At 39.9% G+C, this 18,246-nt stretch overlaps 1 protein-coding gene across 5 annotated transcripts in view; it reads right to left on the reverse strand.

The window, feature by feature from the left end:
- SHISAL1 (shisa like 1) overlaps nt 1-18,246 on the reverse strand; it is a 129,669-nt gene that overhangs the window by 57,213 nt on the left and 54,210 nt on the right. For all 5 annotated transcript variants that reach the window (XM_087969479.1, XM_026677613.2, XM_087969482.1 and 2 more), the window contains exon 3: nt 15,430-15,643. In XM_087969479.1, coding sequence (XP_087825605.1) covers nt 15,430-15,643 — 214 coding nt within the window. The remainder of the gene's footprint in view (nt 1-15,429; nt 15,644-18,246) is intronic.

Raw genomic sequence — 18,246 nt, forward strand, 5'->3', positions numbered from 1 at the left:
TTGACCATGGCGAGTTGTTCTAGACCCACCTAAAGGATTTCCTTGATATCTGGAAATATTGAATTTATCAGACCTCAGTACCCTAACTTACAAAATTCCACTCTGCTTGGAACTGCCTAAATTCTTCGATGCTACCTTAATAATTCTTAGGTCCTTGGTTTGAACATGAAATTATTAAGTTTCCACCAGTCTTAGACTATGAATCCAATTGTAGATTACCCACACATAACAATAATGTGATACTTTGCTTGCGCCAAACTTTAGCACAATCCAAAGCAGTGTATGTAGTTCATGTGTTGCACAATCCTGGCAAACATTTGCTGCTCTGAAGATTTAGCATTGGAAACAAATATTTGCAAAACTATAGAAACAAAGATTCTTCTCATGAAAAAAAAATGAAGAGAACAAAAGTGATAAAAACAGTACTTGAAACTGATGAAACCATTATTTCAGCTGTCTTAGAAAAGCAACTTCTGTCCCCCCCCCCCCAAAATGAGCCAGGAGGACTGTATGTGTTATATGTTGGCTTGCAAACAGTTCAGAGATGCTACAGTGAAATCTATGAAGATACCTGACACCTGTCGGTTTTCTTTCTAAAGCTATTCATGCTCCAGAAAAATGTGGATAGGTGTAGGCAGTGTAGACGTTTTCAACAGAAAACAGAAAAAAGGGGGAGCTGCATTTTGTTGGGCTTTCCAGTATTTATTTACTTTGACACTACTTTACTCTGATGTAAAGTAAAATGTCTCCTGGGCTCTGGTGGCCTAGAGGTGGAGCTCTCCCCTCACAATCAGGTGGCTGTGAGTTCAACCCTAGGTAGAGGCTAATATTTGGAATAGACTCTCCTGCTCAAGCAGGGGTTTAGTCCAGTGGTGGGATTCAATTTTTTTTTTACTAGCGGTCCTGTGGGCGTGTGTGGGCATGGCAGGAGAAGGATACTGCAAAATCCCATTCCCTCCTGACCCTACTAACCTGCTTTCCAGTTCCATTCTCCTGTGCAGGCCAACAAAAGAAGACCGAGCTGATCAGCTGGGAGTCAATGGGAGGCAGAGAATAGATGGGGGCGGGGCCAGTCAGAGGCGGTATTTGCTGGTTCTCCGAACTACTCAAAATTTCCGCTATCGGTTCTCCAGAACTGGTCAGAACCTGCTGAATACCACACCTCTGGTTTGGACTAGATGACCTCCAAGGTCCCTTCCAACTCTGTTATTCTATGATTCTATAATAAAAAATGCTTCTTCCTTCCTGCTAATTCACAGCTGAGGCACTGAGATTCCACCGTACAACATGGTGGACCTCCAGCTTCTGCTCAATCATAATCCCCAATATTGTGTGGTCGTGCAGAGTTTGAATCTGGTTATTTTTCTCCATCTGATTTGTTTGGTGAGTTGTTCTCAATACCCAATTGTATAGAGTCAGGGAAACTTTTCCATCAGTTTCACGTTCATTTTCTTGTCCGTGTGCTCTTCTTATAAAAATTAAATAATTGCTGGAGGTGGTTCTTTTGGAGTCTTATCTTTAGTGGAGCAGCCTGGAGAAATGAGTCCCTGCTCTTCACCTCATCTCAGTTTTACATTTTGGGGGGGGAAAAATACTGCAGAACGGCTGTTATCTGAATGAAAACAATGACAACGGGTCATATACATAAGGAATCTCTTTGGATTTTTTACTTAGTGGGCAGAAAAAAGACTGAGGAAAATGATTAAACAAATGGCTTGTGATTGAGCATTTCAGGTGATGGAAAGAAAGCAAAGAAACCACAGAAAAGCTGGGGGTTGCTCACGAAATTGCCTGTTTTGGCTTACAAGCTACTGCATGACTCTGAAATACACAGAAGGGAACACAAGTAATCCCTGACTTACGACCGATCATTTAACAGCCATTCAAAGTGATGATAGCAGAGGGGGGGGGAAAAAGACTGACAAATTTGTTTGTCCTTGGGCTTATGACCATAACAGTGTCATAGGATAAAAAATTTAGTGCCTTGCAATGGCTTGTATTTACAACAGATGCAGTGCTATTTGCAAACTGCTCAGTTGGCTTCCGCTAAACAGTCACTGGAAGAAGCCTGATATGAGCCATGGTGGCGTAATGGTTAGAGTGCAGTACTGCAGGCTACTTCTGCTGATTGCCAATTGCCTGCAATCTGGCAGTTCAAAACTCACCAGGCTCAAGCCTTTCATCCTTCTGAGGTGGGTAAAATGAGGACCCAGATTGTTGGGGGCAATATGCTGACTCTGTAAACCACTTAGGAAGGGTTGTAAAGCACTGTGAAGCTGCATATAAGTCCAAGTGCTATTGCTGATTCACTTGAGGAGCATGGCAGAATGGTTGTAAAAATGAGGCACAACTCACTTAATGACCACCTTGCTTAGACATGGAAGTTCTGATCCCAACTGGTGTCAAAAGAAATACTGTATTCACTTCTGACTTGTTAGAAGTCACTTGTAGACTCACAAATATCCTGAGTGGGAAATCAGCTCTTCTCAGAACTGAATAGTCTCTCTGCATACCACTTGTCCATAAAGTGCCTTTTCTGGTTCATTAAAAATTATGTACTGAAAAGTGAGCACTCAATTTTAAAATAGCAATTTGTTCAATGAGGCCATTATGTGGGCTCTCCATCTGTTCCTTAAAAACAACATCTGCTTGGGCAAGTTTAAATACAAGAAATGTATTTTATCTGAATTTAAATATAACACATTTTAATTTTTTTTTAAAAAAAGGATTTGATCGTAAGACAAAATGTCTGCATTTTAGACGCTGTTAACTCTGATAACGTCTGCCTTTAAATTTAATCTCTTGAACTAAGCAGCTGTGTGATCAAGTTCTTGTCTATCAGTATTAAATGGGTACTGCATCGATAAGGCATCGTTCCTGTTTATATACAGCAAATAAATCTTTTGCTGTAAAACACAGGAGTGTATCCTGAGAAGGGTGGATATGGGATATGGGTCAAAATGGCAGCTGCACCTATGTAATTGAAGCCTTAGGTCTTCTTTATTTGTGTTGCAACCAGGTGTTTTTTAAAAAGGTAAAGGTTCCTCTTGCACATACGTGCTAGTCATTTCCGGCTCTAGGGGGAGGTGTTTATCTCCGTTACAAAGCCGAAGAGCCAGCGCTGTCCGAAGATGTCTCCATGGTCATGTGGTCGGCATGAGTAAACAACAAAGGCTCACAGAACGCTGTTATCTTCCCACCAAAGTGGTCGCTATTTTTCTACTTGTATTTTTACATGCTTTCGAACTGCTAGGTTGGCAGAAGCTGGGACAAGGAACGGGAGCTCACTCCGTTACGCAGCGCTAGGGATTCAAACCGCCGAATTGTCGACTTTCTGATCGACAAGCTCAGCATCTTAGCCACTGAGCCATCGCATCCCCCCTTTTTTTTAACTCTCCCTTAAACAGATCATTTTGGCTAACGGCTGGATTTCAGCTGTTTTTAACCCAGGTTTACAAAGAAATGTTCTGGAATCGCTCTGTGAAATATCTGGAGATATTCCACTGATGAATACAATTTTATGCAGAGTTGAATTCCTAGCAAGGCATTTGTGTGGTGTGGTTAAAAAAAAAAGATCATTTTTAAATGTGTTCAGTCACACTGTTACAACCACCTTCTTAGCTTTTTGATTACAAATTTTGGTCTGATTTGTAGGTGCCTTTGGGGCATGTGCATTTAGGGTTTGCTTCTTTGGGATTTCCTACAATAACAATGGAAACGGTTTTCCGTTGACTTTGTTTGTCAGAAGGTCGCCAAAGCTGATCACATGACCGGGGACACTGCAGCCGTCTTAAATATGAACTAGCTGTCAAGCATCCAATTGTAAATCATGTAACTATGGAGATGCTGCAACAGTCATAAGTGTCAAAAATGGTCATGAGTCACTTTTTTCAGTTGTAACTTCGAACGGTCACTAAATGAACTGCTGTAAGTCGAGGACTACCTGTAAAACCCCCTGCAGATGGCCATTCAGCCTCAGCTTGAAGACCTATCATCACTTCAACTGGCAGTTGCTTCACAGGCCAAAAATGTGTATAATCAGGAAGTTTTCCCTGAAGTTAAGCTTGAGCCTATTTCTTTGCTTCCTCTTGTATGGGTTTTTTTTGGGGGGGAGGGGGATCTCCAAGCTTCCCCAAGTCATCATCTTCTTTTAATGACCTCATAATCCCTTGCGGGGTGGAGTCTGGGCAACTGAATGGAGGTGAGTATTTACTGGCCAGATGCCCTTCCTGTTGCCAATGAGGAGTTTTGTTCAGCAGATATATTCTCATCGTGCCCAGAGAGAATAATATCTGCCTCTACCTAGGATCGAACCCACAATTAGTCTCCTGATTGTGAGGCAAGAGCTCCACCTCTAGGCCACCGCACCACTCATCCAAGCTTCCCCAAGTAACCAAAGAAAATAAACAAAAAAACTTGTGCCTGGGGCTGATAAGGAAACCTGGGGGAAGCTACGTCCCATTTTATCGGCTTCTGATCTTTAAAACCAATGTCTCTTTCTCTCCACACACAGACACAGATAGAAAAAAAAACCCAGGACAGATGTAAGTGGAGGCCCTGCTTCTTTGATGGCCAACATCGTCACAGATTATCTTTATTCATAATGGCACAAATTTCCAAGCAGGATATTTTTGGCTACTAAACCAAGTAGGGCAAAGGAGACATAGGGTGGTGAAAGGATGACCCCAAGACAGAGAATGGTGGACTCTGGTTGGATTCACATGACCAACCCAGACTCCCAGCTAGAAGGACTTTAAAAAGCACAGTAATGCCATTTGAAGAGTCTGATGTGCATGCACACACACACACTCTCTCACTCAATGACAGGGAGGGAAGACCCGAAGGCCCAACTTTCTCCACGTTTAGATCTCAGCAATTGGTAGAAGGCAATTTGCAACAGCAATTTGTTTGATAATTAACTGCTCTGGTGCATTTAAATCACCCACCTAGCAAGTAAGCACCCTGCTGCTTCACTGCCCCTCCTAGTGAGCTCCCACTGGTTGGGAGCATTTTGCTAGGAGTAACTAGATTAGTCACATTCTTAAATGAGACAAACATCTGGAAAAAAGCAATTCTCTGGATGTCTGTATGATTTAGGATTCTAACTTCTTTCTTGCTGGAAAGCCATGCTCAGAATGGTAACTCACTCGGAAGTTTCTTAAGGTGTGGGTCTTAACTCCTTCCCTCAAAACGATGCTATAGAACACTGCACACCAGAACAACTAGACACAAGGACAGGTTTTTCCCCGAACGCCATCACTCTGCTAAACAAATAACTCCCTCAACACTGTCCAACTATTTACAAAGTCTGCCCTACTATTACTATTGATCTTCTCATCACTCCTCATCACACTTCCCCTCCCACTTGTGACTGTATGACTGTAACTTTGTCACTTGTATCCTTGCAATTTATATTGACTGTTTCCTAGTATGATTTGATTGCTTATTGTACCCTATGACTATTATTAAGTGTTGTACCTTATGATTCTGGACTCTTGATGAATGTACCTTTTCTTTTATGTACACTGAGAGCCTATGCACCAAGACAAATTTGCTTGTGTGTCCAATCACACTTGGCCAATAAAAGAATTCTAGTTCTAATTAACTGTTCCCGCATAACTTTAGCATAGAAGAGGCGTAGAAGATGGCAGAAATAAATCCAGAAGACTTATTTTTTTGCTACTTGGGCACTGGAAAGTGATCCCAAGCCCCCAAATGAAATTCAGTTAGCTTTTTTTCTAGATCAGATGGTAACAAGAATGATACAAAAAAATGACCTCGAACCCAGCCAACACAATAGTGGCGCTGCTAAGAAAATTCCATGGAGATTCCATGATGTCACTAAAAGATATTTCCTTCCGACTTCCTCTCAAGATGGTGGCTGCATGGTAGGGACTTTCTTTTTACCCTTTATTTATTTCATTTTATTTGGTTTGTCAATTGCTTACAAGATAATAGGTATAAGTAAAAACATAGTTATGAATACATGGATACATATAAGAAAAATAAAAGAAACAATAGGACAGGGACGGTAGGCACGTTGGTGCGCTTATGCACGCCCCCTTACCGATGATCTGAGTTTGCTGCCAAAGTTGGTTCTCTGGCAGTACCTGGTGTCTGATTTTGAAGGGGAGCATTCAGGAATGACCCAAGATGACTTTTGGAAGTGAACCATATAAATCTTCCTGTCAGCAGTTTCGTTATCTTAAGCATGCTGAGTTTTAACTTTCACTTTTGAATTTATTGTTTATTTTGCTTCTGGCTTCAAATATTGAATAATGGCTGAATGCTAATTTATTTCAACCCCTTGCTGGACTCTAATTGTTTCTTTTTCTTTTTTCTTCTTTTTGGTATATGTTATTCTGGATAACTTCTCCTTTTCCAATATGGAAGTATGAGTAGCATTGGGGCCCCCCTGAAGTTTCTTTAAAAAAAAAAAAACCTCTCTCACCAGTGCATTTCTGTACCTTTTGAAATTGCAAAATATTTGGAGTTTATTTCTACTTCTATTGAATTTTTAAATATAATTTTGGATTGAAATACAGAAGAAAAAAATTGTTCTTTGTTCCCTAATAAAGTTTCATGGCTGAACAGTGGCTGAAACCTAAGAAAGGAAAAGAATAGAATCTAGAAGGGACCTTGGAGGTCTTCTAGTCCAACCTCCTGCTCAAGTAGAAGAACCTATACCATCTCAGACAAGTGACTGTCCAGTCTCTTCTTAAAAACCTCCAGTGAGGAAGCACCCATGATTTCTGGGGGCAAGCTGTTCCACTGGTTAATTGTTCTCACTGTTAGGAAGTTTCTCCTTAATTCCAGATTGTTTCTCTCTTTGGTTAATTTCCAACCATTATTTCTTGTCCTGCCCTCTGGTGCTTTGGATAATAATTTGACTCCCTCTTCTTTATGGGCAGTCCCTCAAATACTGGAATACTGCTATTATGTCATCCCTAATTCTTCTTTTTTTTAGATTAGCCAGAACCAAAATCTGCAGCAGTTCTTCATATAGTTTAATCTCCAGGCCTTTGATCATCTTAGTTGCTCTTTTCTGAACTTTTTTCCAAAGTCTCAACATCTTTTATGTAGCATGGTGCCAAAATGGGTTGCAGTATTCCACGTGTGGTCTTACTAGGGTTTTGTAAAGCGGCACTAATACTTCACGTGATCTTGATTCTATGTCTCTGTTTATACAACCCAGGATTGTATTAGCTTTTTTGGCAGAGGCTGCACATTGTTGGTTCATATTCAAATGATCATCCACCAGGACTCCAAGGTCCCTTTCACAGTTATTGTTTTTAAGCCAAGTCTTGCCTAATCAGTATTTATACCTTTGATTTTTCCCTGCCTAAATGTAAAGCTTTGCTTTTCCTTCACATTAAAATTCATTTTGTTGGATAGGGTCCGTTGTTCAAGTTTGTCAAAATCTGAATTTGGCAGCTTCTAGCTCATTATCTTTTTAGAACGCTTGATGACACGATACTGATTTTGCAAAAATATTTGGAGAAGATATACAAAAGGACTCTGACTCAGTTCCAGATCAAAGAGATATTGTCACAGCTGGAGGATAAGAGATGAGATTTCATCTCATCATGTTGTTCCAAAGTTTAAGTCTGTGTATTCCAACATTATCAGCTCTTCGACTAAGAAGGGAAGTGACAAAGACTCAGAGAGACTGGATGGATTTAATACAGTTAACTACTAATTATTTCTATTTGGACTTTGATCAGCTTATTCTGGAGACTGAATTTATTATATTTAATTGAGGAACAAATATGGATTATTTGATCCAGGACAAATTATTTATAACTTTTGAGATGACTTGGGATAGGTAAGAGCAGGGGTGTCAAACTCGATTTCTTTGAGGGCTGCATCAGTGTTGTGTTTGACCTCAGGGGGCGGGAGGCCGTGACAGACAGGTCAACATCACTCGTGTTGGGGGTGCCTGTGGTGGCCTGAGTTTTCGGCTGCGATGGCATCCCACAACTGCTGGCAGAAGCATCACAGGCTGGTCCTTCACCGTTTCCAGGGTGGCCCCACAGGCCAGATCTAAACGGGCCAGGTCGGGTCGGGCTGGGCCGCAGGTCTTGAGTTTGTCACCCCTGGATAATATAGGCTATCATATGCTTTCTATGAGTGGATTACAAAAACAGTTTGTTATCAGAGAGTTTTGATACTTTAATTTGGTTCTGTTTTAGTGTTATTATTTTCCTGTTAATCACTTTGTCAATAAAATGATTTACAGAAGACAGGCCAACAATTTGTAAATAGATTTAGTGTATTAAATTTTTTGGGAGGACTTGTTTTGTAAGGGGTGGGAACTAATGTTTGTGGTAATCTATTAATCAGTATTCAGCTAGAAGGGATTTATGTGTATATGTGTTTCTTTGATGCAATTTTTTCTTTTTAATTGTTCTAAGTTTTGGTCCTTTTTCTTTTTGATTCTTTTTTAAAAATTCTTTGGAGTATTTTGTATTTTAATCTTGATTTGAGTAAAATAATATATATATATATATATATATATATATATATATATATATATATATATATATATATGTATATGTATATGTATATATGTATATGTATATGTATATGTATATGTATATGTATATGTATATGTATATATATATATATGTATGAGTGTTCGGCTTGGTTAGGGTATTTTCCCACGTCATTGTAGTTGTTCTTTTAAAGTTTGCAGCAACGTTTCAGCAGAATCTCATCTGCCATCATCAGGATTCTGATGATGGCAGATGATTCTGCCAAACGTGCTACAACTAAAAGAACAACTACAATGACGTGAAAATACCCGAACCAAGCCAACACCATATATATATATACATATACATATACATATACATATACATATATATATATATATACATGTAAGTAAATGGCCTATTTAAAACGTCTCTCCTCAGAATGATCAAAATGCTTGTTAGGCTTAAGTTGTCCCTGGTGACACAGTCCAGATTGAGATTTTGCCATGTAGTGACCTCATAACGTCCAATCAGAATTGTGACCTTGTTCCATTTTCATGGGGGGGGGGGAGGAGGGAAGTGTTGAAAAATGCCACCTCTTCAGAAACATCTGTGGGAGGGAGGATAAAACACCCAAGATAGTGGCTGCAACTGCTGCCTCCTTTTAAAATTCTTTGAAGCATATTCCAAAAACAGGTAGAGTCTTCAGTCTGATGACCATAGCTATAACTAGACACACACACACACACACACACACACACACACACACACACATATATATATATATATATATATATATATATATATATATATATATATATATATATATATATATCCTCTGAGGATGCCCCACAGCTGTTCCAATCAATTAGCACCAATGAAGTGAAACAAGTATTACAAAAAGATGGAAGAGTGATAAATGAAAACAGGATGAGTTTATGTCCTGTGAAAAAGAGAAAAAAGTGGGTATACGTTCGTCAATTTGTGCTTCAACAGAAACTTTCTCATTTGCTACCTCCCAAATGTAGAAGCATAGAAAAATAACCTAAAATGTGCATTTTCTACACTAATAGAGAGCATACAAAAGAAGAGATTAAAATGTGAATAACTGGGCCCCAAAATAAATAAAGATAATGATGCATAAGATGCATTTGGTCATAACATTTATTGTTGTTATTTTTAAATGGACTCAAAGAGGGTTGCAATTCAATTCAATAAAATGCATTATATTAAAGAAAAGGCACTGGAAAATACATATACTCTGTTAGGAGAAATATTAAAAGAAAAGATCATTGGAAATGCATATAAATCTTCTACAATTCAGCAGCAAAAAATATCAGTTTCACTCAAGGACTACAATTCTCCTCTTGGTGACTTGCTCATTGGTCTTTAATGATGATTTATTCTAGCATTAATACTTGAAATGGACAGACCAAAAGAACATCTGTGACACTTTTCATTATTTTAAAAAGCAGTCATTTCATCTGCTCTTATTTGTTCATTTACGGTAGATAGCTCAGCTCACTCCACACTCCATACTTCCGCATAATGGAAGTAAGTCACCAAAGTCAACCCCAATTTGCTAAGAAATGCACACACAATAATAGAAGAAGGAACTATATCTTTGAGAATTGCATCTCAATTTCAATCATTTTCTTATAGAGATCAGCAAATGGGCTTTCAAAGCAATTCTTTCCCTGCTGTTTTCAAACAGTTTCCCACTGTTTGATGTTTGGGGAGAATTTAGCAAGGATTCTCAAAGCGGAGAAAAGGTTTAATCCAGTGTTTCTCAACCTTGGCAACTTTAAGATGGGTGGACTTCAACTCCCAGAATTCCCCCGCCAGCCAACAAAACCCATGACTCATTGGTGTGTGTCGTGGTTTTACATCATTTTTCTGCTAAAGCAGGTTACCATAAAATCTATAAAAAAGATAAACACCAATACTGAAAGGGTTCCCCAGAATAAAATGGTAAAATCCCATGATTAACTGAAAATGGAAGATTCAGTGAAAAGCCAAGCCAACCTGATTTTCTAGGAAACAGAGAAGTGAGGAGGACCTAACAAACAATTCTCCCCTTCACCGACGGGGTAAGACTCAGTAAAGTTCTTTTGCATGTCAGCCATGGCGTAAGGCAGGGCTATTGAACTCAAGGCCCGCGAGCTGCTCTAGAAACAGAAAAGGACTGGCTTGCGGTGCCTCTGCCAACGAAAATGGGCTCTCAATCTCCGTTTTCGGCTCCGGGACGGCATCCTGCAACCCTCTACCTGCAAAAATGGAGCTCCATTTTCGCTGGTAGAGGGTTGCAGGAAGCCGTCACAGCTGAAAACGGAGATTGGGAGCCTGTTTTTGCTGGCAGAACACATGGGCCACTACACTCTGACACGAATGAAGTCAAGTTGCCCATGCCCACCCCCTGCCCCCTAAGTTCAAACACAACCCTGAAGCGGCCCTCAATGAAATCGAGTTTGGCACCCCTGGCATAAGGGGAGAACTGTTCAAAGAGCTTCTTTCGCAGTTAAGAGGCAGGTCAGAGCGATATGTGGTCATGTGGACAGCTGGACCTTCTAAAACAGTGGCCTCTGATCTTTGGCGCACCAGGGACCGGTTCCATGGAGAAAGGTTTTTTTTTCATGGATTGGAAGGGGCACGGTTTCATGTACTGCCTGCACCCCCATTCTTTGGTTATATTTATATTTTTTTTCTCTTTTTTGAATATCTTTTTACACTTCTATCCCTGTTTTCTTTTTGTTCTTCATCTTTTCTTTTGTTAGTGTGTTTTTATGTTTATTCTTTGCAAAATGGAATAAAATTATTTGAGAGTAAAAAAAAAAAAAAGGTTCCACCAGATTCCGATTTTTTGTAACATAGAATCATAGGGTTGGGAAGGACTTGGAGGTCTTTGGTTCAACCCCTGCCCAAGGCAGGAGATCCCAGACACATAATTGTCCAACCTTTTCTTGAAAACCTCTAGCGATGGAGCACTCACAGTTCTCGGAGGCAAGCTGTTCCATTGATTAATCTTTCTCACTGTGATGTTCTATTGATGAATAGAAAAACTTCTAGACTTTTTAAGCAAGTATGTGCTTATATCCAGGGGTGGGCTGCTGGAAGTTTGCAGGGGTTCGGGAGAGCCCCTAGCTAAGATTCTGTGCAGTTCGGAGAACCTCCAAATCCCATCCTGGCTGGTCCCGCCCATCCCACCCGTGAGTCCCCATGTGGCCCGATTTGGATGCAGGTTAAGTGCAGGGCGCATGCGAAGGCTCAGGTGAAAAATGGGCCTCCAGGAAGTTTGAGAAGGCCAGAAATGGACCTGTTTCTGGCTTCCAGAAAGCTTCCGGAGTATAGGGAGGGCAAAAATGTAGGCCAACTAGGCCACTCCTAGTGGTCATGCCCACTCATTCTAAAAATTCTAAAATTTTTGAAGCCTACCCCTGCTTATATCAAAACCTAAAAAGAGAGGAATGGATCTTGACTACACGCACTTATCCTAACTCCGACATGCCCTGAGAGATTGAAAGTTTTAAAAAATCCCAAGATCTTTTTGGGTGGGTGGGTGGGGGGTTTCCTTCCAGTATTGAAAGGAGGACAAACCTTTTTAGGTGCACAGCAATTATCATACTTGTTCAAATTATACATAATTTATATGATATCAACCATAACAACACAAGAGCACACAATAGATACAAACTCAAAGTTAACCGCACCAAACTTGATTGCAGGAAATACGACTTCAGCAATAGAGTGGTCAATGTCTGGAATACTCTACCCGACTCTGTAGTTTCTTCCCCAAACCCCAAAAACTTTAACCTTAGACTGTCTACTATTGACCTCACCCCTTTCCTAAGAGGTCTGTGGGGGCGTGCATAAGCGCACCAACGTGCCTACCGTCCCTGTCCTATTGTTTCTCTTATTCTTCTTTTATTTTCTTATATGAACCCATTTCATGTATTCACAACTATGTATACACTTATACTTATTATCTTGTAAACAATTGGCAAATCAAATAAATAAATAAATAAACAAATATGGATTTTCCCCTCTCATCTCCTCCTTCAATCCAGTTCAAAAAAATGCAATTCTAAATTGAAAATAAGGCATGCAATGCATGCAATAATAGTAAATCAAGAGAATGTTTATTACGACAGTCAAATTTCCGTAGGACATTTTTGGGGCAAAAAAGACATTCTATGCATGGCATGCTACTTTCAAAAACACTCTCTCCAATCCCCCTTCAATATTTTTTTCTCGTGTTCCTTGCTTCTCTCAGCAAGGATCATTTGGGGATTAAAAATAAAAAGAAACCTCTTTATATCAGCCTTGTAATCCAAATAATCAGATGCCTTGTGTAATTCTGCATGGCAATCACTGAATCTGACACCACTACAAAGCACTTCTAGAATGACAACAATAATAAGGATCCTTATTTTGCATGGGAGAACTCCTCCTTCCTATCGTGCTTCATCTAAAAGCGTCATCAAAATACGTAAAGCACATTTTGTTTCAGGAAACGTTCCTCTCAAAATATGGTACTTTGTTCCTATGTAAGATAACAGCAGTAAAGATTTTCGTACTGAATGCACAGAGATCGAAAGAGCTACAGATCCCCACAATGGAGAAATGGATGGTGAAATTAATGGAATTGGCTGAGGTGCGAAACTAAATACTCAGATGAAAGAAATGAGCATCTAGCTTTGTTTCTATGTGGAAACCACTGTTGGGCTTTTTACTTGAGGCAGAAAGAATACTATATTAATTCTTGGATTTGACAATTAGAACGGTTGACGAAGATAGAAATATTGTTCATTACAAAATGTCAGATGAAAAGCTTAATGTATTTTGTAACCGTGTCAAACAAATGCCGAAATTACTTTTTACTTTCTTTCTCCCTCTTGAAATTTTTTCCCTATTTTTTGGTTAATATTTTATTCTTTGTAGACATTTAATAAAGTACATTTTGTTTCAAAAATGTAAACATTCCTGCTTGTTCATTCATCTTAACCCAAAATTGGATGAAATTTAAAACTGAAAAATTGAAAAAGCTACAGTCAATAATTTATTTCTAACTTCAAGAAATCGGTTCCATACATATTTCTCTGCTGGAGAAGCTTTACAAAATGACTCCAACTGTAATTCCATGGGGCGGGGGGTGTATTTATTTATTTGATGTATACAGGTAATTTTTGACTTACAAGAGAGGTGTAAGAAATGGAGAGAAGCTTTGAGGAAGATCATTTTCTGTGACCTTTACTTTAGCCTGACCATTCACAGATCCAATCATCTTCTGCTTCCCACGAGCTTCCAAGACAGATATTCTTTAGTTATATCTGCCCAGGACTTACACTGAGGTCTTTTCCTTCTGTATCTCCATAAAGACCAGCGGAACGTCAACTCCAGCATAAGCAGAAGGTGACTGAATTTGATCTGGGTTGTGAGACCTCCTTTCAAAAGTATCGGGATTCCACATGTATTTTATTTTATTTTTCTAACTGTATCAAGCCAAAGAACATTCTTGTTGACATAAGAACACAGCTTTCAATCTATGCAAGTGCCTACAGGGAGGGACTAACAAATATTCTGATTCATATAAACCCACCTGGCATTTAAACCAAATAAGCAGAAACTTCAAGAGTTGAAGTGTAAGATCAATCAGTAGATCATCATTCTATGTATTTATATGTTTACATCCACAAAAATAGATCATCAATACTTGAACTGGGAAAAGATGCAATTAAGAAGCCTAGATCATAAGTCTTGGTTTAATATTATATGAATATCCTTCAAGTGTGCATGTTTCTTTCATTTTACTTTCTTCTCCACACAACTATAAATAAATTGAAAATGTTCATTTCAATTTTCAACTAACCTCCATTTGTTGTTTCATCTTACTATGGACAAACTTTGGTTCAATCAATTTTTATAATGTTACAGACCCAGAGTTGGTTGATATTGTGTGTGTTGTCCAGATAAACCAACATCACATTGCCATATTGGATTCCGAACAGCAATTCACCCCAAAGTAATCCAATTATGTGCAAATAAAAGAAATGACCCTTGGTTGAAAGAGGGAATGGAAGCATCCAATAAGTGTCTCCAGGGGAGTGGGTCAAAAAAGCGAAGATGGCAGCCATGAGACATGATTGAAATCAGTGGTGGGATTCAAATTTTTTTACTACTGGTTCTGTGGGTGTAGCTTGGTGGGCGTGGCAGGGGAAGGGTACTGTAAAATCTCCAGGTGGTATTTGCCGGTTCTCTGAACTAATCAAAATTTCCACTACCGGTTCTCCAGAACTGGTCAGAACCTGCTAAATACCACCTCTGATTGAAACTCCATGTATATGGTTTGCTAATAACACACTGATGGGAAGTTCCCATTATCCAACTAGACTCTAGTTTGCTGTTTCTCAGCTCTGAGTGTTGGCACTAAGAAGCAAATTCGGAATCTACGCTCTGGTGAAAACTCCTTTCATATATAAACCTGCTGTGAAATTCAATTGCTTTCTTCACCGGCTTTCAGTCAGAGTTTTTAAAAGGGATTTCCAAAAATAAAAGGAAATATAAGGAAGGAGGGAAGCAATAAAAAAAGGCCATGGGATTTAGAATAAAAATATAAAAAGAAAATTTATGAAGAGGCTACACTTCAGGGATCGTACAATCAAGTGCACCTCACCGTTTAGGTACAAATGAGTAGAAGTAATTAATATGCAAAGCCTGCACAAGTTTAAAATAGCAATTAGCCAAGTATAACATTTCTGCTCTGCAGAAAAAAAATGGCAATTCCCTCTCCTCCTCGTTTTCCAGCGTCATTTACTTCTTTCATTTTTAGCTCCATGGGCAATTAAACACATTTTTGCTACCTGCTTTCATGACTCAGTAAAACTTTGAATATGGAAAAATCAAATTTTGATTACAGAAAAAAAAGAAGAGGTAACTTCAGTGGATGATGTTTACTTACTTATGCATGTATCCATCTGCACTGCCTGTTAGATTCATCTGCATAACAGTCTGAAACTCCGTTTCATTACAGCAATATTTAAACACGGTGTTGTTGTGGTGACAGCAAAAGATGTATGATTTATTGTCCGACAGTCGGGGACAATGGAATCCAAAGTGAGAACGACCTTTGTAATCGGTGTATGGCTCACAGACTCGAAAATGTGCAGAGAAAGCTGTAAGGCAAGGTGTAAATCTCTCTGTAACTCATTGGCAACAGAAAAGAAGAACAATTAGCTTTTATGTAGCACTGCAAAGCAGGTAGACATTTCTGCAATGGCATGAATCCTATGACCTTGGGGGAAACGGGGGGAAGCCATGCCACCTAGGAAAGTACAGGTAGCCCTTGACTTTAGTGACTGTTCAAAGTTACAACGGCACTGAAAAAAAGTCAATTATGACCATTTTTCACACTTTTGACCATTGGCAGAATCCGCATGGTCATGTGATTTACATTCAGATGCTTGACTCACATTTATGACGGCTGCAGTGTCCTGGAGTCACGTGATTCCCTTTTGCGACTTGCTGACAAAGCAAAGTCAATGGGGAAACCAGGTTCACTCCACAACCGTGTTACCGAATCAAGAACTCCAATGAACCGCTTAACAAATATGGCGAGAAAAATCGTAAAAACGGGGCAAAACTCGTTGAACAAATGTCTCACTTGGCAACATAAATGTTGGCCTCAATTGTGGCCGTAAATTGAAGACTACCAGTATTAGACAAAGTGGCAGGAGTTCCCAGTGGCTTTAACAGTCAGAGAAAGAAACTTTAGGAAATTTGCAGGATGGATGTCAGCCCTACCAGATACACCAGACAGGAAACACAATTAGATGAATTAATTCTACTTTATTGCATTGAATTTTATTTGGCCAAGTGTGATTTGACACACAAGGAATCTGTCTCTGGTACAGAAATGCTCAGTGTACATGCAAATGAACAGAATAATAATAATTGTAAGATTATATTAACAAATTTGAATCTGTCAAATCTGCCAAGTATAAACTTCCCGTCGCCTTCTTGAGCCATTATGGCATCTGCTTCCTAAGTTTCTTTCTCTGAGTGTTAAAAGTGATTGCGTGTGTGTATCCTGCTGCTCTTGTCTAATGGATCCTCAAGCAAGATCTTTCCCCCTCATTCTCCAGGATCTATTCCCTTCATCATATGCACACACACACCTCTGAAATCTCAGATAGATCTTGGATTTCCTTAATGCAGGGGTCCTCAAACTTGACAACATTAAGACTTGTGGACTTCAACTGGCTGAGGAATTCTGGGAGTTGAAGTCCACAAGTCTTAAAGTTGCCAAGTTTGGAGACCTCTGCCATAATGCCACAGCTGTGAATATGGGGGCAAAACAAAACAAAACGAAATTTCCCCAAACACTTAAAATAGGATCATAACTTAGATTAGTTTCGATCAAAAAGTCCCCATGTTTTTTCTTCTCATCGGAACGGACATTGACTGAATACCATTTTTAACACTTTACAGTACAATCCAGTGTTTTTCAATCTTGGCCACTTTAAGATGCTTGGACTTCAGTTCCCAGAATTCCCAGCCAGTATGTTGGGTTCTAACGCCACCCTCTATGCTGACTGCTCACTGGGAAATATGTTGGCTGGGGAATTCTGGAGGCTGAAAATTCCACACGTCTTAAAGTGGGCGCAAGTTTGAAAAACACTGGTGGAATCCTATATCTCCAATCAGCTGGAAGCATCTTAATTTCATGGGTCTGTAGGCTTAACCTTTTTCTTCCAACCAAAGACGTGGTTTCATTTTTTCCCCCAACGCTTCAGCCTTACATGTGAAATGAGATTCTCCATTTCACGGACTGATTAGGCTCTAATAGCTAAGTCCCATTGATTTTTCCGGTAAACAAAGCCCTTTAATTTCCCTGTTGAAATCAATACAACCCAGGAGTTGTCCGAGACCAAGCCCCCTGACTGTCTGCAGCTAATGATGCATCAAATACATACAAAGGTGTCCATGACATTCATGAGAACCAAAAGATTAAAAAAGCCATCCCAAACATCTATTGCAATCTACCCTCGATCAATAAGCCTTGTAAGAGTCCTTTCAGAGTCTGTGATTGTAGTGGCTGTGCTTCACATCAGAGACAACTCAATCAAAACCCACCTTCGTGGAGGTACAAATGGCAGCTTCTTTTAGCTAGGATGGGAGACACATCTAGACAATGAGTAGATTGTGCCCTTTTCAGAAACGGGAGAGTCAGTCATTATCTCCTGATCTGTTCCAACTTGTCCTTGAGAAGGAGGGGCAAGATCATGGCCACAGCCATATAATCAAAACCACACCTGATTTTTTTTACATGTGGTAGACCAGGGGCATCAAACTCGATCCTGTCGTAGGCTGCGTCGGGATTTTGTTTGTCCTTGGGGGGCTGAGGTGGATGTGGCCTGGTTGTCGCTGACTGAATGGGTGTGGCCAGGCCCTGGGCAGCAGGGGCCAGTCTCTCACCATCTCTGGGATGTCCCGCGAGCCAACTCCGTGGCCTATCGTGGGCCAACTCTGCGGCCTATCGCAGGTAGGATCCAGCCCTCAGGCGACATGTTTGAGACCCCTGTGGTGGACCTTTGCTACCGCCATCTTGACCTAACCCTAGTCCTAGTTATAATCACAAAGTCCATGTCAACCTGGAAATGCCATTGTTCTTCTATACCACCTTATCTGAGTTGCTGATCAATCCCTTCTTAAAACCCTTTTAACTCTGTTCCCCCCTTCTGCTTTTAAAAGATCTTCCTATTGAAGGTATACACAG

Source organism: Notechis scutatus, chromosome 6 (assembly GCF_049901735.1).
Source record: "Notechis scutatus isolate UNSWTSFEM ecotype Mainland chromosome 6, rNotScu1.2, whole genome shotgun sequence".
Taxonomy (NCBI): Eukaryota; Metazoa; Chordata; class Lepidosauria; order Squamata; family Elapidae; genus Notechis; species Notechis scutatus.